At 36.8% G+C, this 27,198-nt stretch overlaps 2 protein-coding genes across 2 annotated transcripts; one reads left to right on the top strand and one right to left on the bottom strand.

Moving 5' to 3' along the window:
* Positions 1–2,479: 2,479 nt before the first annotated feature.
* LOC115889430 (craniofacial development protein 2-like) lies at positions 2,480–3,277 on the bottom strand. Its single transcript, XM_030909418.1, has one exon. The coding sequence runs from the start codon at positions 3,275–3,277 to the stop codon at positions 2,480–2,482; it is 798 nt and encodes a 265-aa protein (XP_030765278.1).
* A 16,282-nt stretch (positions 3,278–19,559) lies between these two features.
* On the top strand, positions 19,560–20,207 carry LOC115889429. Its single transcript, XM_030909417.1, has one exon. It carries the CDS (start codon positions 19,560–19,562, stop codon positions 20,205–20,207), a length of 648 nt encoding a protein of 215 aa, XP_030765277.1.
* Positions 20,208–27,198: the final 6,991 nt, after the last annotated feature.

Raw genomic sequence — 27,198 nt, 5'->3', positions numbered from 1 at the left:
GAAGGGGGCGACATGTTTCGGGACTTAACAATTCCAATCTTCAGGCCCAGAAAAACAAACGTCAACCTAGGAAGTATAATAGTTGGGTTGTTAAAATTCATCTAACAATCTCTCTCATTGTAATTGCAAAATATATAATTTCTCAAAAAGAAAACCTTTTGCTGTAATTCTAAATAAAGGCCTATACCATAATTCTCATAGTCTAAAGGCGGGCGGCCACTGCGAGCGAAACTAAACTAAGCGAAGATAAGATTTGTAAAAATCAGCTTCCATACTTTTTAATGCGTCAGCGGCTACTTGACCGAAACAAACGAAAATATATGAACGAAGATTCGAATCGTAGTTTCGCTCGTTTTAGTTCGTGACAGGTTCCAGCGAATTTTTCGCAGCGATTAGTTCTATAATAGCAGATATACAATACGAAAACTTAGCTGACTTCTTCTTACGACGCCGTCTCTTTTCGAAGGTTGGCGATCCAAATAGCTAACGTCATTCTAGATACAGCCATACAAAATATGTCGATTGATGAGCAACCAAACCATCTACGAATGTCCTTTAGCCAGGAATTCTGGCGTCTGCCGATAGATCTTTTGCCCTGGACTTTGCCTTCAATTATTAATCTGAGAAGTTCATACTTTTTACCCCTCATTATGTGGCCTATGTAGCGTGTTTTTCTTTCTTTGATGGTAAGCATGAGTCTTTCTGTTTTCTCATTCGATTAAGAACCTCCACATTTGAAACTCTTTGGACCCATGATATTCTTAATATACGGCGGTAAATATACATTTCGAAGGCATCTAGTTTTTTTTCTAACGATATGTCAAGAGTCCAACTCTCACACCCGTACAGGAGAACTGAAAAAATGTAGCATCTGACCATGCGTACCCGTAGCTCCAAACTCAAATCTGACCTTGTGAAAAATTGTCTCATATTTATAAATGTTTTTCTAGCCTGTTCTATGCGGCTTCTAATTTCTTTCTTCGGGTCGCATTGATCATTTACAATACACCCCAAATACTTGTATGAAGACACTTGCTCTACTGGGTCACCGTTGATATCCAGGTGAATCTGCACAGGTGTTTTGGTGAATGCAAGAACCTTCGTTTTTGTGGTATTTATGAGGAGACCGCAGTTTTCACTATGCCGAACTAATTCATTCATTAGCCTCTGCAAATCTTGTTCATTCTCGGCCAGCACAACTGTATCGTCGGCATACCTGATATTATTGATCACTTTCCCGTTAATCTTAATTCCACATTCGATTCCTTCTAGAGCTTCTTTGAAGATAGCCTCTGAATATATATTAAATAAGAGCGGTGACAGCACACAGCCCTGTCTTACACCTCGTTTAATCGTGATTTCTTCTGACGATGTTCCTTCAATTTTAACCACTGCGTTTTGCTGCCAGTAGAGATTTGTAATCAATCGAATTTCTTCTCTATCTATTCCGGTTGTTTTGAGGACTTCTATAAGTTTTTGATGGTTAACGCAGTCAAAGGCTTTTCTATAATCTATAAAACAAGCGATTACATTGACATTCATGTCTCTGCAACGCTGAGTGATAACGTTTAATCCGAATAACGCCTCACGAGTACCTAGGCCACTGCGAAATCCAAATTGAGTTTCGTCTAGTTGGTATTCGCATCTTTTATAAATTCTGGTGGAATTATTCTGAGAAATATTTTGAGGACATGGGACATCAGACTTATCATGCGGTATTCATCGCAGTTCGAAGCGTGGGTTTTCTTTGGAAGGGTAATAAATGTCGAGCGTAGCCAATCCGTTGGGATAGTCCCTGTACGGTAGATTTTATTGAATATGAATACCAGCAGTTGCAACCCCCTTCTGTCCTGTTCAGCCATCAGTTTTATAACTTCGGCATGAATATTGTCTGGGCCAGTTGCTTTTCCGCCTTTTTGGGATCGTATTGCGTGAATTACTTCGTCTTTGGTAATTTCAGGTCCTTTTTCGTTCATGTTTTCATCCGCTTTCGGTGGAGTGTTCGGTCTGCTATCATTAAATAGTTCTTCTACGTATTCCTTCCATCGTTGTAGTTTATTCTCTATTCCCAAGATGATGTCATTATTTTGGTCCCGTAAGATAGCTGTGGAACATTTCTTGTTACAGTTTACCATTTCTTTCACCTTCTTGTGTAAATTGAATGTGTCGTATTTTTCTTGAAGATTTTCGATTTCACTACACTTCTCGGTCATCCACTGTTCCTTTGCATCTCTGCATTTTCTTCTAATCCTTTTGTTTAGTTCAGCATATAATGCTGGATTTGCCTTATGGGTTCTCCTTTCATTCATGAGTTCTAGGATTTCAGGAGTCATCCATTCTTTTTTCACATTAGTTTCAAGGTGGCCAATGTCATTTTCCTGAATAAGAGTTATGGAGGTTTTTATCCTATTCCAGGTTTCCATTATATCCAGTTGTTTTTCATTTTGGATTTTTGTCATTTCACATTCGATCCTGGAACTCACTTGAGTGTGTACATCCGGTATCCGCAGTTTTCTAGTGTTGATTGTAGGAGTTGGTTGCGTTTTAGCGATCTTTTGAATCTTCTCATTCGGAAATCCATAACGACGGGATTGTGGTCGCTATTAACGTCTGCGCCAGGATATGTTTTTACTGATTGCACGTATTTCTTCAGTTCTTGTCCAACAAGTATAAAATCGATCAGATTCCTTATGGTACGGCCTTTTTTATCAGCAGGAGATTTCCAGGTGTATAGTCTTCTAGGATGTTGTTTGAAGCATGTGTTAGCAATAAATAAATTCGATTCTACACAGAACTGGATAAGTTTGTCACCTCTCGCATTTCGTGTGCCTAGGCCGTACTCTCCTACGACATCATTCTCTCTTCCGGAACCGATTTTCGCGTTGAAATCTCCCATGACCATATTTATTTCACCCTTCTTTGTGAGTTTCATCGCCTCCTCTAATGTTGAGTAGAAATCTTCAACCTCTGCGTCACTTTTGTCGTTTGTTGGGGCATATACTTGTATTATGTTCAGTGTTCGATGTGTAGTTTGTAACTTCAATAGCATAACTCGATCATTAAAGGGTATGAACTCCATAACCGACCTATCTATGTCCTTGCTTACAAGTATGGCAGTTCCGTATTGATGAAACGTGTCTGTCCCTCCTGAATAGTAAATGACGCCGTTATTAGTTGCTTGTTTACCTGATCCAGGCCATCTTACTTCACTCATCCCCAATATATCAATTTGCATTCTGCGCATCTCTGTCTCGACATTTGCCAGTTTACCGGCCATGTACAGACTGCGCACATTCCAGGTAGCTAATTACTGAGCGAAAATCGTTCCCAGTGGAGTTCCCATTTAATTACCGTTTGTTTTCATATTCTTAGCTTACTTTAGTTACGCTCGCAGTGGCCGCTCGCCTTAAGAGCTGGCTACATAAAAAACCTTATCATCGTTACACGGCTAATTTTTTGTGTGAAGTATCCTTTTGTGTAGCCATTATGAAATAGTCATGTCTGCCAGCGCGATCCCGGGGCTTAAAGCGGGGGCGGCCAATAGAAAGGGTGACATTTTGACACTAAAAATATTATAAGATACATGAGTTATAATTGCGAAAATAGCTTTTATGTATTATTAAGAAACGTGGAAAATCGTCGGCAGACATTTTTCTAGTCGCTAAAATGCCGACAGACAACGCGAAAGAGGCATGAAATTTTAAAAATTATTAAAAAATGAAATTTGAAGAATAAAAAAAATTATGGCATATTTGCATGCCGATTGGTGAAATATCATATTTATTTATTTTAAAAGCCGTATGCAAAAGGTTAGATAAAAAGATCGTGGCTCAATCAGCTGCAGACAGTTATCAAAAGCGCGATATTACTCTAGCGCTGTATTCAGGGAACGTATTATAAATATATTTTTTTATTATTTCAATAACGATTTTTTTGTCTGCCCTTTTGCATACGGCTTTTTAAATTAATTAACAATAAACATGACAGTCCACCAACCGACATGCATGTATGCGATGATTTTCTTTTGTCAAAATTCTATGCCTCTTTCGCGTTGTCTGCCGGCATTTCAGCCACGAGAAAAATGTCTGTCAACAATTTTACACGTTTCCTAATAATAAATAAAAGCTATTTGGCAATTATAATTCGTGTACCTCATAATATTTTTAGTGTCAAAATTTCACCCTTTCGATTGGCCGCCCCCGCTTTAAGCCGCGGGATCGCGGTGGCAGACATGACTATTTCACAATGGCTACACAAAAGGATACTTTACACAAAAAAATAGCTATGTAACGATGATAAGGTTTTTTATGTAGCCAGCTCTCGGTCTATCAGACAATCTTATTTTATTTTATATTTTTTTCTTTTTTTGACGAGTATCGTCGTTCGTAAAATCAAATATCTTTCTGCGCCTGAAGATGGAAATTGTTAAGTCCCGAAACATGCCGCCCCCCCCTTCTTTTTTTGATTAAATTTAATTAAACATCTTAAAAACTGTGAGTTTTTTGTTCCCTACCCCTCGTCAGAGGTTTCACTTTGATATGTACTCACACTGGGTTGGAGAACGTTTAGTTTAGGAACGGAAGTATTTTGAGTATTTAATTTCATCTAGCTATTTTTTGTCACATAATTATACATTTATATCTAGTTTTAATTCTGTAACAATTAAAATATGTTTTAAACGTGTACCTTTTTATTACCTTTCAATATTTTATTCTATATCCTTTAATTTTTGTGAAATTAACAAACGGTATCTCACCGGCCGCCTAGATTTTATCCTATAAACAAGGATTTTATAAAATAATAAATATCTACTGACGTAAAATCACAAAAGTGAAAATATCTAGGAAAATCACTGTCTAAGGGGTAGGCAACCCTAATAGTATTTTGAAGAGACATGAATTTCACATTGAATATCGGCATAATATACTGGGTGTTCCATTTAAAATAAAAGAGTAACTTGCTTTTAAATGTAACCAATGTACAATATTAATTTTTTCTTGCCCTATTAAAGTTTTTGGGTCAAGTTTTAACTTAATCTAAAATACAATAGTTATTTTAACTACAAACTAGGCTGTACCGGGTAAATTCCAATTTAGGTAGCTTTTATTGAAATTTAAAATCTGTTCTTCATTTTTAGAAAATGATAAATATGTCAAAAACCTTACATTTTAGACAATTACTTCTCTAATAAAACTCATTTTTATTTTTTTTCCTAGAATGCGAAAATCAATTAATATATAGGGTGTTTCATTACACAAAACACAACTTTGATGTGTAGCTTTTTTGTGGACACCCTGTAGAACTCTCTATATTTTTAAAAAATGCTCTAAATTAACCTACATATGTTCACAAAATTTTATTTCAATACAAACAGTCGTTCTCCTTGGAACCTCCGCGCTCCGCGGTGTATGAGAAGCGCCACTCTGTAGAATAAATATTGCAATAAATCTATTGGGATCATAATAAAAGTTCGCAATAAAGGCTTCGTTCGGCCTATAATATTATTTCCCAAATTTGACTTCTGGCTTCTAGTTCAGTGAAAATTTAATCATTCAATGTATTTTTGAATGATTACCGTAATTACCTATATTTGAAGACAATTTAGCGGTAATATTTTACCGCGTTTTTAGTACATTTTAACCAGTAAACCGATAAACCAATAATTCAATCCCTATCCAGAAAGAGCATATGAAATAAGTCCAATCCTCGGTTGTCTTCCAACTTTTGTGTCGAAAGAAACAAAAATATGAGTTAATTATTAAACAAACTTTAATATAGACTGTAAAATTGACAAGTAACACGCAACGGTTTGTAAAAAAGGAGAAAAAAGTGGGAAAAAATGTATCAGGTAAAAACCCTGGCAATTACAAGAAAGAAAATAGATAGAAAATAACTAGATAAAGAGACAATCAGTGGTATTCGTGCTGCATTTCAGACATGTGAGATTTTTCAGAAAGATACCTTACTCGAAAGCAGGAAAATACCAGCATTTTTAAAATGGTGAAAAAAATTAAGGCATGCATGAATCGCTTTTTTATTGTTAAATTTTTAAATTTTGAATTAAAAAAATAATAATATTTTTAATAATATCAAAAAATTTTGAGATTGAAACTGACAATTTTTCGAATTTTTTTGAAAAACAAAGATGGAAAAAAAATGAAATGATTTGTTAAAAAATTTCTTACTTACAGATTTTAATTTTAGCGATTTTTTTTATGTAAACATAACTGTTCGTACGTGCAATACAGATCCAATGTTATAACATTTAATGATTATAAAACTGTAAGAAATAGGATGAACGAGAATATCCAGAGAATCAAATGAGAGCATTGGGAAACTTTTTCGAACGATATGGAACATGACCTCTACGAAGGACAAAAGAAAATATGGAATCTATTGAGAAATAGGAAGAAACCATTAAATGAGTACATACAAAATACAAAAATTGCGTCCAAAGAATGGGAAAGATATTTCGAAAAACTTTATATTTCATCGGAAACCAAGTCATTACCACAGCAAATAGATAATGACAGCGAAAATGTTAACCAACCCCAAATTTGGACCACTCCTATGGAGGAAATACAGAAAATGGGAGCGAAATTAAAAAAATAGAAAAGCCCAAGGCATGGATGAAATAAAGAACGAAATAATCAAATATGGAATGGGTATCAGTTTGGTGAGTACCGTACAAAAACTGTTTACTAAAATTTTAGCAGAAGAAGTAATGTCAACTGGAATTTGTGAAGAACAACAAGGATTTAGAAATAACAGGTCTGCAATAGATTCCATATTTATCATCCGCCAAATAACCGAAAAAGCCACAGAGTTTAATAAGACAGCTTTTATGTGCTTCGTTATCTTACCCACGCATTCGATAGAGTCCAATTAACTGATGTCATAAACCTACTACAAAAAAGGAGAATTCAGTCGAATATTATAAAAGTTATCGACGAGTTGAATAACGAGAACTTCACATATGTAAGATGCCAATAAACTAAGCAGAAAAATAGCTGTGACAACCGGAATCAGACAAGGAGATAGCTTAAGCCCAACCCTGTTCAACATCGTAATGGACAAAATCATAAATGAAGTAAAACAAGCTGGGAGTAGAGGATATCGACTGGGAGATAAAGAAATAAAAATAATATGCTATGCTGACGATGCAGTACTCATATCTGAAGATGAAGATAACTTATAAAAGCTTCTATATAAGTTCCAACAAAAGGCAAAACTATTTAACATGCGTGAAAAAAAATCCCTTACAATATCTAGAGAGCCTAGAAGATGCAAACTCGCAATCTATGATCAGAGTGTAGAACAAGTGATGTCATTTAAATATCTAGGGGCAAATATAACAAGCACTAGGTATCTCAAAGAGGAAGGAAAAACCCAAACAACAAAGGCATTATTAATATCAGGATATTTAAGGGATATAATTTGGCCAAATAAATATATGAGCGTCAGAAGCAAAGTTAGAATTTATTAGGGTTGCGTGAGACCGGTTATAGATAGAGACTAGAGCAGAGAACACAACAAAACGGCTCCTAAGAACAACAGAAATGCGAACACTTAGATCAATTACAGGATATATATTATATGACCGGAAAAGAAGTGAGGATATAAGAGAAACGTGCAAAAATGCAAGATGTGATAAGATGGACAAGAACAAGGAGAAGAGAGTGGAGAGACCATGTGGACAGGATGCCAAACGACCGGTTAGCGAAAATTGCAATTAGCGAAAATTGCAAAAAATAAGGAAAAAAGACTCAACACGCCTCGACCGCCGCGCCGCGCCGCCCCGCCGGGACGCCCACCTATAAGATTGGTATGAAAGCTATGGTCTTCATCTTCCCAACTGTTGTTAGGGAACCATTGAAGGAAACACAGGACTTGGTCCTAACGTACGAAGAAGAAGAAGATAAATGTTCCATGTGTGTGTGATCTCTCTATACCAACATGTCTCTAAGTACCTATTATTTATTAATAAATAAAACTAAAGAACGGATGGCATATTTACTGCCCCAATAATCTCTGGCAAGAAATAACCCACAATATTGTTATTAAATTCACAAATTAATTTTTTCAGTGTAAACCAAATTCTATAACTAGATTTTAATCGATTTGCTATTATAAACTAACTAAAGAGCGTAGATTAAGGCCCTACACTATATACTAAATGTAGACAAATATTTAACCACCAAGAAAAATCAGTTAAAAAAAAGATTTGGAAAAATGAATTTTTGTGTAAAACCCCAATATTTAAGCTTCGAAAATTTTAAATCTTGGAAAATCTTTAAATTCTCTGCAACCTCAATAATTTTCAAAATTTTATAACTAGATATAATATTTTTTTTAAGCCTTGAATTCATGACATTGAATTGTTGTATAATAAATTATTATACTATATACATATTTTTATAATAAATTCTTAATATGTTTTAAATTATCGATTTTGCTACCACTTTTCCGAAATCACCTGAAAATTGAGTTTACTTTTCCTTCTTTCAACTCCTGTGTTTTGTTTTGTCAAATACATTAAGCTTATTATTGCATTTCAATATTTCTAATGCGCTTTTTCACATCTAGAAAAAGCTGGAAAAAAGCTACACAATGGCTATGCACTTCGGTACGGTATAATGCGTGGAGAAATATTGAAAACTTTTTTACCTCTAAGTAGCAAGCATTAAAATCGACTTAGTAGGTGGTAAATAATAAATCGTTTGCGTGCTAACCGGGTTTTATTATTATGTAGATCGTACGGACCTGATATGGCTAATGATTGTCTTATGTTTCTTTTTCTGTGTGCTATTGGTCGTTTTATGACAGTTAACCGTAAATCGGTTGAAATTAATTTTTAACTAGGACTGAAACAATTAACATTTTTTTTATGAATAAGAAGTAATTTAGCAGTAAATAATTTGATGTTTGTTACTGTATGTTTTTATTACCACCACTTTTATACGTTTATATAACGTTTTCGGGGTCACAAAACATGGAAGACCAGATTATAAAATATTTACAGCTTGATGTAGCAAAATTAATCACTCATTCACCACAATACACCGAAACATTTTTTTAAACATTGGACGCAAGTTTTGCTAACTATGTTAGCATTATCAGGAGACGATTAAAACTGTATAGTTTCATTCATCTGCTGATGATGCTAATAGGATCCTGATGCTAATATGGTTAGCGGAAGGCGCGTCAAGTGCTTAAAAAAGTTTTCATCATCATCATCCTCAGCTTATTCAACCATTTTCAATATGGTGTAGGATACTTCTCTTTGTAGTTGGGCCCATTGTTTCCTATTGTTGGCTATGCGGGCCTAAGTTATCCCTGCTAATTTCCTAATATCATGGTCCCATCTCAGGTTCGGTCTTCATTTCGAGCTCTTAATTCGTCGTGAGCCATGCTGTAATTTTTGTGGTCCATCTGTTGTGTGGCCTTCTTACCAGATGTCCCGCCCATTGCCACTTGAGCGATTTAATTCTCATGTAGATGACATCTATTACCTGTGTCTTTTGTTGTATCCACTCTATTCTATTACGGTCTTTTTTTGATTATTCCCAGCATATTTCGTTCCATTGAGCGTTGTCCGACCTGCAGTTTCCTTATAATGTCCGTTTTAAGTGTCCAAATAAGTGTTAACGTGGTATATTAGTGTTTTATTTTGCTTGTGTGTTGTAACACTAAAGGTTCCAACTCCCACAGCTTTATGTAGGTAGTTTTATAATATAAAATTTTTGGAGATTCAAAAAGCGAGCGATTCATTATGATGCTTAAATATTTACCTAAAGTAGTACCTACCCAAGTAGCATTTGGACGTTATCTAACGTCGGGTACTAACGGTGTAAAAAAACAAAAAACGATTTTAAAATGGCTGACAATCGGATACTTGTTAAGAATGGCGAATTTCTGTGTCCGACTTAATATGAACTACCAATATACCAATTCCGACCGGGTCTCCATCATTAGTCGTCTCACACGACCGAAGTCATCAAACCGGACGACCGGCAATCGTATTATGACGTATATAATTCCAACGTACGCCACGTAACCTCACTTTGTGTATCAGTGATTTGTGGATTTGTGCAACTATATTTTAGTTTTTGTTTTCTCTTTAAAAAAAATAGACAGCCACTTTTTTAAGCCTAACCTCACATGTGGGAGGGGGATGGGGTCTGCTGGTTTCCTAAGCTAAAAAATTTAATTAAGATGCACCAGTGTAATGCAGCATCTCTTCCGTATAAAAAGCATTTATGGGTGGAGGCAAGACATCACTACTACTATTATTATTTTGCAAAAGCCTCGACCTCTTTCTGTAAAATGTAGATGAATGTCTAAGTGCCTTTTTATTGGTTTTAGGCATAATAAAAAAATTAAGTTTGTTTACTAAAACTTTTTATTATGTTATGTTCATGATGTTCATTAGGTCGCAAATGCTACTTAATGGGTTGTATTTACGGACGTTACGGACGTACATAAAATACAACAAAATATAATTGGACGTTACTTTAGGGATTATCAGTGAGACGTATCCTATTCGGACAACGGGTAGACGTCGGGCTAGTTCAAGTATATGTACGTCGTGCAAGCCAACGTGGGAACGACGTTGGGAAATTAATAAAAATGGTACGTTGTTATTTTATACCTCGACAGATCGTTGGATTTACCGACTCGGATCCAACGACGTCGCTTTTAATAGCAAAGCGACGTCACCGGTCGTATCACCAGCACCCGACCTAATTTTGCACAAAGTCTGACGTCGCTTCAGGTCAGATTTAGTTCGAAGTCAGATAGATGCTACTTTTGTAGTATGGTATACCGGGTGCGTCTCGAATGTGGCTCACCCCTATAACTGCTTTATTTGTTTCAGATAAAAAACGAGATTTGGTATGTTAGTATCTGTCATAAATTACGATTGATTGACGTATCCAATTATTTTTGGTCACTTCCTGTTTCACCGGAAATGACTATAACTTTTTTAATTTTTAAATGGCACCCTCGGTATGATACTCTAAGTAGAATGACATATCATATGTCAACTTTTGACATTTTTGTTTAAAAAATCGTTTTATTAATTTCAATCTAGAGTGCCACGGTTGTGTTAAAAACAGTAATTTTTAATCAACGAACCTTGAAAAAATATATTTGATCGTATAATGTTTTTTTTGCTTGTCCTGGCCGGTTAAATGATGCCCAAATCGTATATGTAATTATATCTCAAATTTTTCAAATGGAACAAGGGTGGCATACATTGATAGTAGAAATATTTGGAAAAAGCATTTTGCTAAATAATTTGATACCACACATTTGGTATTTCGAGTCCAATTGTCGTTAAAAAAAAATAAAAAAAAATAAACCGCATGTGACAATTTCAAATAAACCATATGCAAAAATGTCAAAAGTTGACATATGATATGTCATTCTATTCAGAGTGTCATTTTCTATCGAATAAAGTAGAAACATACCAAGGGTGCCATTTAAAAATGAAAAGTTGTAGCCATTTCCGGTGAAACAGGAAATGACCAAAAACAATTGAATACCGCAATTAATCCTAATTTATGTCATATATGTACTAACATACCAAATCTCATTTTTTATCTGAAAAAATAAAAAAGTTATAGGGGTGAGCTACTCATGAGACGCACCCGGTATATTACAGTAAATATGCCAAATCAGGACGCCAAAGACGGCTGTGAAATGACAATCGATAATAATTTTAGCGAGCTCAAGCTCTAAACGTCATTATTTGGCCCTGACTCAATTTTTAATTTACGTCATTATTTGGCCTTCTGAAGGCTGTGATTTATTTTTATATTGAGCAAAAATTTTTAAGTGGTGTATAATTTACAGTTGAGGGTTGGAACCTTTGGTGTTACACAGCAAAATAAAAACACTAAATCACCACAATACACCAAAACACTTTTACTTTTACACTGGACGCGCGTTTCGCTAACCATGTTAGCATCATCAGCAGATGATTATAAACTCCTATAGCTAGGAGTTAGCATCATCAGCAGAATAAACTCCTAATAGCTAAACTAGTTTATAATCATCTGCTGATGACGCTAACATGGTTAGCGAAACGCGCGTCCAGTGTAAAAGTAAAAGTGTTTTGGTGTATTGTGGTGATTTAGTGTTTTTATTTTGCGGTGTATAATTTAAAATTCGAGTTTTTTTTTGGAAATACAGATTTGTATGTCTGGAAACGGTCTATCCTTTTTTAATCGTTATACAATTAGTGTCACATATACAAGTTTTATGTTAATTTTATACAAGTTAATGACGTTTGGAGAGAGAGCCATTCCTCAGTCGTCTTTGACACTGTTGTTTTTTTTTCGATCGTACGGTACTATGCCTGTAATAGTTCAAGAAATAATTTTGAAACAAACTTTTACTAGTGAATGCTAGTATTAAGTTTATTTTGTTATTTTACTAGCTTCTAGTGACTTCTAGTTCCAGAGACACGCGATACATCAGCAGCTGGCTGAAAATCTGATGTGAGACATTCAGTTTTAAAATCAAGACATTCAAAGCAATCAAATTCGTATTAAAAATCACAAAACTAAAGAATCACGTGAAAAAAGTTGAGACCAAAGCAATCAAAACTCATTTATGCAACTTCGTGTCCTTTGATAGTCAGTTACCCAGTAGTGGTTAGAGTTTTGATGCTTTTTGAAATATAAAGGCCAATATTTGGCTTTTGTATTTCTGTTATCGTTTTCTTCTAAATTTAGGATGAACTGATCAGCTTAAATATGGGTATTAAAATGTTCTTAAACATTCCAAACGTTTTTTCTAATCTAAAATAGAATGACTTTCACTGACAACGTTTAGTAAAAATGTTACTATCACAGGTATCACACACAATGTCAAAACGGTTTATATTTTCTTTATCTTCGTCTTTTAATTAGTTAATAATAGTAATTTTATCAAAACTGATGACTTGACCTAAATCGCCAATTTTCATCCCCGAATGTATAATCTGGAAATACTAGTACTGTTTTCTATGTTTCGAACAGAAAACTATTTGCGTCTTTTATATCTAACTCAGCTTTTATTCGTCGACTTTGATTGTTGGCATTCTGAACCTAAACGACATGAAATAAAACTTCCATTTTTATTTCTAAGATATAACGTTTTATTCGGTTTCTGAAAAAGCTTAAGCCATTTGGTAACGTGGCAGTTTATGAGATCGTCGCTTTACAGCTTGATGGTGTTTTGTTGATCGTTTAGTTAGACCCACATTGAGTCTAATGGCCCTATTATTATTATCATTCGATACAGTAATGGTTTACTACCGATTATTGCGCTAAATGTGTCTTTGGAATAGTTTTACGTTTTCACAGCACGTATTCCTTAGATATAAAAGAGAAAAAATCTGATATTATGAAAAACTGAATCCATAATATCATTTTAATTACTCCGAACAAACAAAATCGTATATTAAAAACTCTTTAAAGCAAACCTGTTTGAAGATGGTTATAGAATTAAATAGTGATGGGGATAGCGAAGAAAGGAATTTGAAAAATCTACGCATGCAAATCAAACTCATGTTGATTTAATATGAATAGTGTAAACCTCTTAATTAGGTATATTAAAGACAACTAAAGTAAATTATATCTATTTTAAGAAACTTATTTCAAATTTACAAATATCCATATGAAACTAGTTCTAATAGGTTGAGTAGAGTGAGAGATGTAAAGGAGTGCATTTGAGAAATCTAATCACGTATATTTTGATGCTTCTCAAAAATGTACGCCGCTAAATTTGGTATATTAAAAGTAAGTTGTAGATTGTATGGGAGTGGGTAAAGTAGAATGTAGAATGTAGAATGTTTAGAAGGGGAGTTAATCACCGCGACCTTACAGATCTATTGTGTGTTCCCCTTTCTTGAGTTATAACGAGTTATAACTCATCATACAGTCTCAGGGCTTTGAGAAAAGCCAGTATCTGAGACGGCTCCACAGAGGCCAGCTCTCCATCCTCGACATCAGACGTGCCAAAGTTCATGGCACGAATGGTCGTCGTCTCGGCGCACTCAGTGATAAGGTGTTCTGGTGTTTCCCCATTTTCCCCACAAAATCTGCATTCGCCGTTGTTTCTCAGTTTCAGCCTACTGAGGTGTTCGTTGAGGAGACAGTGTCCTGTTAGAAACCCCGTGACAATCCGAAGATTGTTTTTACTTAAATCAAGGAAAACCTTTGATTTTTCTCGGTCATAAGTTCTAAGGAACTTTTCGAGTGTCTTAGACCGTTGGAGGACACCCATTCCAAGTTACGGATGGAGTCTTCCAGATTCTTCAGTTCCGCTTTCAGTTGGTTCCCGTTTGGAAAACAGAACGGTTCTGGTCCAGTTACTGGAGTGTTCGCTCCTTTCCTAGCTAGATCATTTGCTTTTTCATTGCCTTCTATCCCTTGGTGAGCAGGCACCCAGAGTAGGAGGACTTTATTTTCTTTGCCTAATTTGTTGAGCTTCTCTAGGCATTCTTTGACCAACTTCGAATTGATGGTTACTGAGTTGATCGCGTTAAGTGCTGCTTGACTATCGGATAGGATGGCAATTTCCTGTTTTCGATAGTTCCTATCCAAGATAAATTGTACGCATCTTTCGATAGCGCAAATTTCTGCCTGAAGGATACTGGGGTAGGTGCCCATTGGTTCGGAGTATTCAGTTTTCGGCCCAAATACTCCTATCCCTGTCCCTGCTTTGGTTTTGGAAGCATCAGTATACCACGTGATGGTATGGTCTTTTATATGCTGAGTAAGCGTTTCTTTCTTCCAATCCTTTTTATTACTCAATACTACAGTGAGGTGTTTCTCAAAGTTGTAAATTCTTGGTATGTCATCCACTGGGAGTTGGAGAAGTGGAATTTTCTTTTTGAGGGTGTTCCAAGCCCCTGACCTGAAAATTCTCCCAGTACTGTTTCCGTCAATGACCATTCTAATCATTGTCGCATTGGCATAACTACCGACGACAATATGCAGTGGTGTTAGGTCTAGAATGACCTCCATTGCTGCTGTTGGACATGTTCTCATGGCACCTGTGATGCAGATACATGCCAGTCTCTGTACTTTGCACAGGGTTTGCCTTGCTGTACGTTGCTCTAGTTTTGTATACCAAGCAACTGCTCCATAAGTAATCATGGGTCTTACTATCATGGTATACATCCAGCGCAAAATGTTAGGGGCGCAGCCCCACCTATTTCCCGCCAGTCTTCTGCATATCATGAGAGCCTTTGTGGCTTTGCTGGTAATGTTCTTAATATGCCTGTTCCAGAGAAGTTTACTATCCAGGGTTATTCCCAGATATTTCACTTCCTGTGATGGCAGTATTTCCTTTCCATCTAGATGGATTCTTTTCAAGTTTTTCAAACTTCGCTTTCTGGTGAATGGCACTACTGCGGTTTTATCTGAGTTAATACTCAGCCCGACAGTCCTGCACCATCTCTCAGCGATGCGGAATCCTCTTTGGATAATATCACACAGGGTGCCTTCATGTTTCCCCTGTGCAATGATGACTATGTCATCTGCGTACCCTATGCAGTGTATTCCCGCTAGAGTTAATTCTTCCAGTAGTTCATCCACTACCAAGCTCCACAGTAGGGGGGAGGTCACTCCACCTTGTGGAGTTCCTTGCGTTGTTTTAACAACTACAGTTTTGGTACCTATCTCAGCCTCTGCTGTTCGTGTTGAGAGCATTTCCCAAAACCAGCGAATTATGGTACTGTTCGCCCCTCTTGTTTCAAGAGATCGCTTGACCACCTTGTGAGGTATATTGTCAAACGCCCCTGCAATGTCCAAGAAGGCACAAAGTGCTGTTTCTTTGCTATCCAGGCTTGCCTGTATTAGCTCAGTTAACTGGTACAGAGCAGTTTCTGTGGATCTGCCCGCTCTATATGCATGCTGACCATCGTGCAGTGGTTTAACCTGTAGATGATTTACTCTAATATGGTTGTCCACTACTTTCTCCATCGTTTTTAATATGAACGATGTGAGACTAATAGGCCTAAATGATTTGGGGTTAGCCCAGTCAGTTTTGCCTATTTTGGGTATGAAGATGACTTTAGCTCTTCTCCAGATGGTTGGTATATATCCCATCGCTAAGCTGCTTCTTGTAATGTTTAATAGATGGTGTGTAGCTATTTCCTGACCCTTCTTTAGAAGGGCAGGAAAAATCCCATCTATTCCTGCTGTTTTATAAGGCTGAAAGGTGTCAATAGCCCATTTCAGTTTTTGTTCTGTTATTACTAGCTTGGCCGTCTCCCAGTCTTCCCTGCGAGGATTGTGGGGTTCGGTCGGAGCTACTTGCGTATCAATAGATATGCTACCTGGGAAGTGTGTATGAAGTAGGAGGTTAGCTCTCTCTTCATCTCCTTCCGTGTAGCTTCCGTCAGTTTTCTTAAGTGCCATGTTGGGGATGGGCCCACTCTTGGCCATAGCTTTCTGTAGCCTAGCTGCATAAGTAGTTGAAGTGATGTTTTCGCAAAAGCATCTGAAGTCAGACCGCTTTGCCCTTCTAATCTCCTTATTATACTCAGTTAATTTCTCGGCGTAGAGCTGCCATTCGCCGCTGGGTTTGGCTCTGTTAAAGAGTCGTCGGACCTCCGATCTAAGATTGGCCAGCTTTTTGTTCCACCAGGGCTTGTTGTTACTTTTTTGTATGCCCTTACTTGTGGGGCAACTAGATTCATATGCATCCAATATTGCACCACTGACTTCCTTTGCGTACCATTCTAGATACAGGTGGTTCCTAGCCCTACCTGCATCTATTTGGTCCAGGTTGTTTACGAGATTGGTGTGGTATAGTTCCCAATCGGTTTTTCTTGGATTCCTTCGAATTTCAGTTTGGAGTATGATTCCTCCTAATTTGAACTCGATGATTCTGTGATCTGATAGGGAAGGTTCCGTTGAAACCCTCCAATCTTTCACGTAACTAGTTACACTAGCACTCCCGATTGTTAAATTTAATACTTCCGCCCGCGTTTTTGTCACAAACGTGGGGGTGTTCCCTATATTGAGAACTTCAACATTGTATGCTAAGAGGAATTCTAGTAAACACTCACCTCTAGTGTTAGTATTAGTGCTTCCCCATACCTCATTGTGCGTATTGGAGTCACATCCCAATAGCAGAGGTAGTCGCCGTTGGCTGCAGAATCGCACGAGCTCCTCTATTTCCGGAGGCGGTGTCTGCCCATCACCCGGAAAGTATGCAGAGGCAATCACGATATTTTTGCTACAACCCTCGATATTAAGTTAACCATGATTGGAACAAGATCTCGGGTTGTAAATTCTGAAACACATGTGTAGTTAATGTTGTTTCTTATAAGAATACAGGCTCGGGGAAATTCCTGCCTGTTATCATATATTACACTGGAATTTTTTCCAGACAACCCTTTAATTTGTCCCTGGTACACCCAGGGTTCCTGGGCTAGTACCATTACATATTGGTTTTTCTCAAAGAGTCTTGTGATTGTGGCGGAAGACCCTTTTGCATGGTGCAGGTTTATTTGGGATATCCCATGCATCAGGTTTCTGGGGTAGGTAAGGATCCCCCTGTTGTAGGGAGGACAGGGTATTTCCCATCCCCCCCTGGCAACAGATGTTCCTCCTCCGAGGAGTGGTCATCAACCTCCTCCGAGGATATACACCCTTTCACGGTTGGAGTTACGCCATCCGTGTCCTTCACAGTCGAGGAGCTTGTCTCCGGCTGAGGTACTTGTGAGTTGGAGGCTGGAGTATTTGTCTCCATTTTCTCCCCCTCTTTAGCTTGTTCTTTTCTTGGACCTGATACCGGTACCGTCCCGAATCTATAATAGAGGTTATATCCTTCTTTCTCTATTGCCTCCTTGGATTTGAGGTCAATTCCTATTGTGAGGACCTGACCATGGTGGGTAAAGTTATTCACTACCATCTTATAGATCCCCCGTATGTCCCCCTTTCTTAAAATAAAACTCATCATACAGTCTCAGGTCTTTGACAACCCAAGTAAAATTTTTAGACAAAATCGAAACAAAATCTCTGCTGAGAAATATTGCGAAGCAGTTTCGAAACAATGATGGTATAAATCTATATAAAAAACCCTTCACGCGTCTGTCTCATAGTGGGCGGCATGAAGGTCAGCGTCTGTTTCTCCTGTGGAGGCGGCTGCAATATAGAGACGAAAAAGATAATTTAACTCATGGCTAGTAACAAAAATAGTTATTCGTTTACTGTGCAGGAGAGGGATACTCCAGTGCCGGTCGGTGTTGTGGGTGACGTAGCAGGCCCCACCCGACCGTCATCCAGCGACTGCTATTTATCTGAGGTAGGGAACCAGGCCCAGATAATGGAAAATGCTACTGGAACACCCAGAACTGAAAGAGGCAAAACTATACTTAGTAAATCGCCAGTATCTGTATGGGGAAACATATTCGATTCTCCGGCTACCAGACGATCACTAAACAACAGTCAAATAGACATGACCTGGGATGATACCTCTGGTAAATCTATAACAAAGAAAAGAAAATTAGAAAATGAAGTGTTTGATACAAATAACTTATCAGAAAGTGATAATATAGAGAAAGAAAAGGAAAGGCTGTATAACAAGTTCAAGAGGCTCATGGAATCTTTAGAATTAGTATCCAATGCACTTGGCAAGGAGGTTACTGATAACGCAACCACTAAACGTTCAGTTAAGACAAAAGCACTAGAACTAAGAAGCATCGTCACTCAGATGTCAACCACGAGTATGAAAGAAATGCTTGAAGGCATACATCGAAGTAGTCACCTACAGACTGCAAGGCCTACATAGAAAAATATGACGGAATCCTCTACAAAAACACCAGTAAATGACAGGGGTGGAGTAAAATAGAGCAGGCAGAAGATATAAGGAAAGAATTAAGCAGGTGTAGTGATTTGGAAGATTTAGTAACATTCATTAAAAAAGATTGGCCAGAATCGTCTCTCATAAATACCAGGCCTCTAGAGGCAAATCAACTAAAAGATCAGAGTACTGCCGTAATTGTACACACTACATTAGAAAAAAGTGACAGCAAAAGACTAGGTAGAATTTTGCAACCCCAGCTAAGGAGTGCAATAGAAAATGGACATTTACAAGCAGGAAATATCTTGATAAATATCAAGAAATCCAGTTTAGAAACGGATTCAGCTTTAACAGAAGAGGAAGAAAAGCACACATTTGCAATAGGCATAAACAAAAAAAGCACCATGGAAGACTTCGTAGTACAGTTAACCAAAGGGATTGAAAAAACAAAGCAAATATGTGAAAATAGAGATTTGTCTAACTTATGCTATGTGATAGATGGGACCGAGCATGCAAGTATTACTCGGAAAATTTTAGAATACGTATACAGACACGAAATAAATGCTAATATTTATTACTTACCTTACATTAAGGGACAAAGAAAGCCTGATACAGAAGAAACAACTTCGAAAGGGGACACCTCGACCAAGAATAATACGAAAGAATAGAGACAGCCCCGACAAAGAAAATCTGAAATAATAAAAATCAAACTGAATAATGAGCAAACGACACTAGAAGAAACTGCTAGAAAAATGCAACAGAACATTAATCTAGATGATATGGGTGTACAAGTTCAACGAATCAATATTAATCGTGGTGCACTAACAATAAAGCTTAGATCAAAAGAAGAAGAGGGTGATAACAAATTCCGACAGGCTGTTGCCAATAATTTGGGCGAACAAGGAACGGTTGAAACGGCCAGAAAAAAGAAAACTCTCATTGTTAGACGTATTGATATTATTAACACAGAAGAAGATATAAAGTCAGCTATACAAGAAATTACAAAAACGACTTCGTTTGAAATTAAACTATTGGTAGACAAAAGAAGGAGATACAAAAGAACAGCCATAGTTACGCTAGCGGAAGCGCCCGCACTAGAGATGTTGACATCAGGACAAATTAAAATTGGGTGGACAAGTTGTAAGGTAATGGAGCTTTTGACACCACCAAAATGCTATCGATGTTACGATTTTGGACATTTTGCTGATAAGTGTGTTAACACCGATCACATGAAAACCAAATGTATCAGATGTTGCGAAGAGGGGCACAGAGCAGTAGAATGCCAAAATCTACCTAACTGTTATCAGTGTGACAAAGAAGGACATACAGCAGGGACGATGGCGTGTCCCGCTTACAAAAAAATGGTAGAGGATATTAGAAAAGAGCAAAAACAACCTTAAAAATGCTGCTAAAATTTGCCCAGTTAAATGTAAATCGAAGTAGGGCGGCACTGACCCAAATAAATCGCTAGTCAGAGAAAAGGAGTATATCTGTGATCGTAACTTAAATACTGCTGTGATAATCCGAAATATATATGATAGTACTGCTGTGATAAAGCAGCAACGGGGAATGACTTTGTGTGTGTTGAGTTTCAGACCTGTATTGTTATTGTGTGTTACGTGTCACCAAATGTAGAATTAAGATACTTAGATAAGGTTTTATTAGATGTAGAAAAATACGTGTGTAGAAGTAAACCAACAATAGTTGTCGGCGACCTTAATTCTAAATCTCCTCTATGGGGATCTACAAAAGAAGACGCCAGGGGACGGCTCGTTGCAGATTAGCTGGCTCAAAATGACCTGTTAGTAGCAAATAATGGAGATGAACCAACTTTTGTGCGAAGAAACAGCAGATCACATCTTGATGTTACCTTTGGTACGACAAGAGCAATGGTACTGATGAGAAATTGGCGCGTTTTGACTGAGGAAAATCTTTCCGACCATCGAACAATAAAGTTCGAATTTGGGATTAATGATGGGAAGGAGAGGGGAGATATTCTGAAAACGCGCTGGAATTTTAAGCTATAGTCTGTCCAACGAGAAGATCCTTGACAGTGATAGATGTGTCTGTCATTTTAATTTCAAAGTAGTTTATTTTATTTTACAAAGAAATAAGTTGGTACAACTGGAACGCATAGCAGGAAATTAATATATATATTTAAAATTTGACTTTAACAAGTAATTGATTTTGACAAGTAACTTCAAAATATTGTGAAAAAAACTGTATAAAATTGAAAAAATGTAATCGAGTTATTTTATTTAAAAAAAACGGTATGTGTTAATACAAAACAAACAAAAAGAATAAGACACCACATACCAAAAAATATAAAAAAGAACTATTTCTTACTTTCAAGCTTTATGAAACTTCCCGCATTTATGATTATATTTATCGATATAACTAATGTACAAATACAAATTTGTAATATTCCGCAGGAATAAATAAAACAACATAAATAAAACAAACTATTTTATTAATAATAACACTTACCAAATTTTATGCCTCACAGGTTGATTAATTAACTTTAATCTTAATTTTTTAAACCAGTACCTTTTGACATTATTTTTCTGCAGTACTAAAATCCATTATTTACCTATCGTGTGATGTCGATATTTTACAGCTACTCCATTTTTAGTATGGTCCTTTTACCATATTCGAGATGCACTTATCTACGACGAGATGGTATACGAACTTTATTGATAGTAACTTTGTTGGTGTATCTGTATAAGACTTTCTGCCTGGGCAGCGAGTATTAACCATAAACTGTGCTCTGGGTTCTACAGTTAATTTTCACTCGATTTTTCCTCCACTTGACTTCAAAAGACACAAAACACGTAATAACACGAATCAAAATGCATCATCTTCCAAACCGCAGGGTATTTGTCAAAAGTTGTCACAAAATTATAACCTATAATTTGGCAAGATTTTGACAAACGTCAAAAATCTAAAGGCGAGTTCATACGCATCCGCGTCCGTTTGTCGTTTATCGTTCCGTCAGACCAATAAAATTGAAATACGATCTGTCATTTTGAAATAAACAGCAATAAAACTGGTTAAAAAACAACAAGTGACGACGCATGACGAATTTATATTTAAACCCATCCATAGTTAACTTAAAAATTATTAGAAACTTTTTTTAGTAAAATAAATAGATTGGTATGGGACGTCATCTGTTTTTCTTCTGTCATCGGCTGTCGAAATCTTACCTGAGAAAAAAAACAGAGTATAGACAAAGAGGAGAAGGTAAAGCGTTCAATAAGAAACAACATACCAACCTATAAAAATGTTGGAGGAGAGGAACTCATTAAATGTGTGCAAAAAGTATGTCGAGAAACTTTAGAAAATAAATCTTCAAAATATAATAGAAAACCAGCATACTGGTGGAATAGCGATATAGCGGACGCCCGAAAACAATGTCTGAGAGCTAGAAGAACTCTTACCAGATCGCACAGAAATGAATTATCCCAGACGAATTCAAATGAAGCCGAAACAGAGTACCGTATAGCGCGCAGTACCCTTAAGAAGAAGATTCTAAAATCAAAAGAGCAGTTATGGAGAGACATGTTAGACAATTTGGAAGAGGACATCTGGGGACAGGCATACAAGATCGTAACCAAGAAAATAAAGGTCAGACGTGCGATTCATAAAAAGACGCAGCTGCAAGAAGCGCAGAGGTTGTTTCCCAAAAGCGAGAGTATTAAATGGACCAAGGTACATTATGATCACTTCCCCCTAATTACTGATGAAGACATACAAAATTCAGCACGAAATCTTAAACGAGGCAAGGCACCGGGACCGGATGGCATACCGGTCGAGGTTGTCCAAATCTTGGCCGAGGAACAACCCAAAATTATCTCCAACCTCTTTAATGACCTCATCAAGGCTGCTAACTTCCCACAAATATGGAAATGTGCACAATTAGTACTTGTGGAAAAGCCAAAAAAGGAAGCTGATAAATCTTCATACCGACCTATATGCTTATTGGATTCTATGGGTAAACTTCTGGAAATGACCCTAAAGACAAAATTGGAAGAAGAAATAGAACAAAAAGGAGGTTTGAATAAGAGACAGTTTGGTTTTAGAAAAGGAATGAGTACAGTAGATCCACTTAGTAAGGTTACAAAAATGATTAAAAATCTGAAGGACATTAGCTTGACAAACAGGGACATGATGCTGCTTATAACATTAGATGTTAAAAATGCTTTCAACACAGCATCCTGGAAAGTAATAATAAATGAACTCACGTCATATTGGAATGTTAGTCAGTATTTAATTGAAGGCATCAAGAGTTATTTAAGTGATCGATCGATTCTGGTGGCAGACTGTGCCATGGAAATGACAAAAGGCGTGCCCCAGGGATCCATACTAGGTCCGCTTCTCTGGAATATTCTCTATGACGGACTTCTCAGGCTTCAATTCCCCTATGGAACTGAAGTACTGGCCTACGCTGATGACATTGCTTTAATTATTAGGACTAGAAGCGCGGAGGAAATAATTGCGATAGCAGAACAGGCAACGTCCCAGGTATGTTCCTGGATGGAGGAGGTGGGATTGGAAATTGCCCCTCAAAAAACAGAATGTGTTGCACTCGTAGGAGGCCGCAAATTGTCAGGCCGAGGCATTTTAGTAAAGGACAAAGTCATTGTGCTTAAAAGCACAGTAAAATACCTTGGAGTAACGTTTCAGGCTGGAGGTAACTTTACTCAGCACATACGCACGGTTGCAGCGAAGGCAGAGAGGCAATGTATACTGCTAACAAAACTTATGCCGAACTGGTCCATTATGGGGGAAACCAAGCGCAGAACGTTGGCCGCCGTTCAGACGTCTACCATTCTGTATGCTTCCGAGGTCTGGGGAAGGGCCGTTGAAGTGAAGAAGAATAGGGAATGGTTGAGGCAGTTCAAAGGCGATTGGCGCTGCGAATATGTCGAGGGTACCGCACTATATCAGCAGATGCGGCAGAAGTAATTAGTTGCATGATACCGATAGATCTTCTAATACAAGAGAGGATGCAGAGAAAGGCGTGTCCGGATAGATCGCGAGAGTATAACCGGGAAAAAATACTGAACACATGGAGCGACAGATGGAAACACAATGTAGACGGGAAAGCGCAGTGGACAAGACAACTTATACCACATATAAGAAACTGGATAGACCGGAGCCATGGAGAAGTTACCTACGCTATGACACAATGTTTATCAGGACACGGATGCTTCAAGAATTATTTATATAAAATGAAACTTACCGAGAGTCCAAAATGCATCTACGGTGACCACGATAACGACACAGCAGAGCACACAATCCTGCAGTGCAAAAGGTGGACCTATGAAAGAAATAAATTAATGGAGAGTCTAAATACAGAGAAACTAACTTACACTAACTTGGTTCCAACGATTCTTAAGTCAAATGAGAACTGGAAAGCAGTCCGGGAATATATGGAGGCGCTGATATCTGCAAAGGAAAACGAAGCCAAAAGGTTTGGAAAGTAAAAAAAAAAGAATAATTTGAGTGTACTTACCATACTGCTCTAGTACTGCTTTGTACTTACCACACTCGCTAGTGTGCAACTTTGACTAAAGTGCTCAATTACCTGCAACATCACAATAAAACTGCCTCCCCCAGAAGTAATGCCGAAAGGTAGTTCCTTGGGGAGATACTCAAAGCGGTTTGTGGAGGTTTTTTAGTCGGTAAGGTACCTCAGCCACCCCGACAGTACCACTTACGGTCTCTGGTTTGCAGATTTTTCCCCCACGAAAAAAAAAAATCACGTATATTTTGATGCTTCTCAAAAATGTACACCGCTAAATTTGGTATATTAAAAGTAAGTTGTAGATTATATGGGAGTGGGAAAAGTTATTCACTACCATCTTATAGATCCTATTATGTCCCCTTTCTTAAAATAAAACTCATCATACAGTCTCAGGTCTTTGACAACCCAAGTAAAATTTTTAGACACAAAATCGAAACAAAATCTCTGCGGAGAAATATTGCGAAGCAGTTTCGAAACAATGATGGTATTTGGGTCAAGACACAAAAGTTCTGGAATTAATTCGACATATTTTTGATACATATGTTTTGTAACATAAATCGCTTTTTGTTTTGAAACATTTTACCAAAATATGGTTTCACTACATAAGCTATAACAATAAAGATCTTAGTGTCACAAATTTTTCGAAACTTTTAAGAAACAGATGTGGCTCACATTTACAAAGATTTCGTACCCGTTTTGTACCTGAAAAGTTTCCATAATTTATTTGATTTTCTGTGAAATATGAGAACACAACGTTATTTTATTGTTTGGAATTTGTTGTGCAGCTTTTGCAATTAAGCATTTTTTTATTTTTCTTATGCAATTTTATAATATAATAATTATAAGAATTTATTATACGCATTACTGAAATGATTTGTTTTAGGAATTAATGTAATAACAGCCACTACCTATACCCAACAGGAGACCGAAGAAAAATGTTACAGCAAACGTTTTTTTTTCTCTTTTTTTCCACAATGGAATATATGTGTTTACGAGTGTGTTTATGTTTTAATTGTGTTATAATAAGTAAATAAAAACGTTTTAATTATTTTGACAAGAAGTTTTGATTGGCGTTGTTGACGGGTGACTAGTTCGAAATTTCTACATAGATAGCGCCAAATCTAAACATTTTGGAAACAAGGTTTCCATTTATTGTCGATTCATTTACGAAACACGAGTTTCTCTCTTTTTAGACACAAATATGATATAATGCAGTCCAACCCCAGACAGCACAGTGACATTTTAAAGACATCTATAAGACAACTTGTTTCGACATTACTGACATCTCAAAGACGTCTATTTTCGCCTTTAGATGTATTAAAGGCATCTTACCAACGTCTGATGTTAAAAAACCCAACATCTTTAAGACGTCCTGTGTACAATGTCTTTAAGATATATTTTAACAATGTACTTAAGATGTCTTGGGAGACAATGGTGAATTATAAAATAAAACACATCTTCTTGGACTGGTATTGTTTTTAATTTTTAAATTAAGCATGTTTCTCTCAGATGTTACACTGACCAATATGAAGTGAACAGTTCACATTTTATAATAGTGATATATCTGACCGAAACGTTATGTATTGGTATTTTCTTCCTGGACAACCACTGAAGGGACATCTTCAGATGTGTTATCATGCGCATCTAAAATATGAATAATAGAAATAAGATAATTGTTCAAATATATCTAACAACCTAAATGTTTTAAACTTACCTGGCTTACCTACAATATCAGCTTTAACTTCTTTGATCAGCTTTAATGATGAAATTCTGGTAAATTCTCTAAAGAAACTTTATATCACGTCCCTTTGCCAAACGGTTTTGCGCGCCTTTTTACAACAACGACAAGAACAAACATTTTCCGCGAGGTTTTCCAGAGATTTTCGATCACATAACCTCGCATCAACATCAACCACAACCACAGAAGATAACTGTCACCCCTGTCAATCGTCATATTTGCGCCTATAAATTAAATCAGGATCATCAGGATAATGTTTTTATTTCTGTTAAGATTATACCATATTTCTGTTATATTATACCAGATTATACCCTCCTTTTTGATTATCGCCTACTCTAGAAAAAAAAACGAGATAAATAGAAAAAATTAAATTTAAAATTTCTGATCATTTCTAATGTCATTTTAGAGACGTCCTAAAGATGTTTTATTTCGTCATCTTATGAATATCTTTAAAATAATGTCCAAAAGTTGTCTTATTTTAGTCTTTAGGCGTTAAGATCTAATTAAGATATAAAAAAAACGTCTTTAAGATATTATGTGCTGTCTGGGACTTCATGTCAACTTTATAAAATAATGAATTAAAATTCGGCCATGTTGGCTAGTGATAGTTAGATAACTAAAAATATATGTTTTTATCGGTTCTTCGATAAATAAAAATCTATATTTCAAACAGAAACATTTGCTTTTGCCAGACATTTTTTGTGCGAGAGAATCTAAAAACAAAGATTTTAAGACAAAGACATTATGCCGGAGGTGAACACCCATACAGCACATTTCGTCCCAGGGATGTACATTTTATGTCCATTTTACGTCGATACGTCCCAGGACCAATTAGAGACGTACTATGTACGTATTATACAGAAGTATACGTACATAGTACCTTCCCCATGTACGTACTATTTACGTACATTGTAGGACTTCACTACGGACGTACATGCGAGTACGTACTACGGACGTACATGCGAGTACGTACTACGTACGTATCTTGAAAATTTTTGACAACGCATTACAAAATGTTATTTAATTTTAATATCATGACTGGATTATTTTGGTCAGATACACCCAATAATAATGAATGGACTGGATCAGTGGATCTTTTCTAGGCTAACGTTAATTCAAGTCACTC

Source organism: Sitophilus oryzae, unplaced genomic scaffold, assembly GCF_002938485.1.
Source record: "Sitophilus oryzae breed Bouriz unplaced genomic scaffold, Soryzae_2.0 scaffold_813_pilon_pilon, whole genome shotgun sequence".
Taxonomy (NCBI): Eukaryota; Metazoa; Arthropoda; class Insecta; order Coleoptera; family Curculionidae; genus Sitophilus; species Sitophilus oryzae.
The sequence above is the reverse complement of the archived record's forward strand: the minus strand, read 5'-3'. Positions and strand labels throughout refer to the sequence as shown.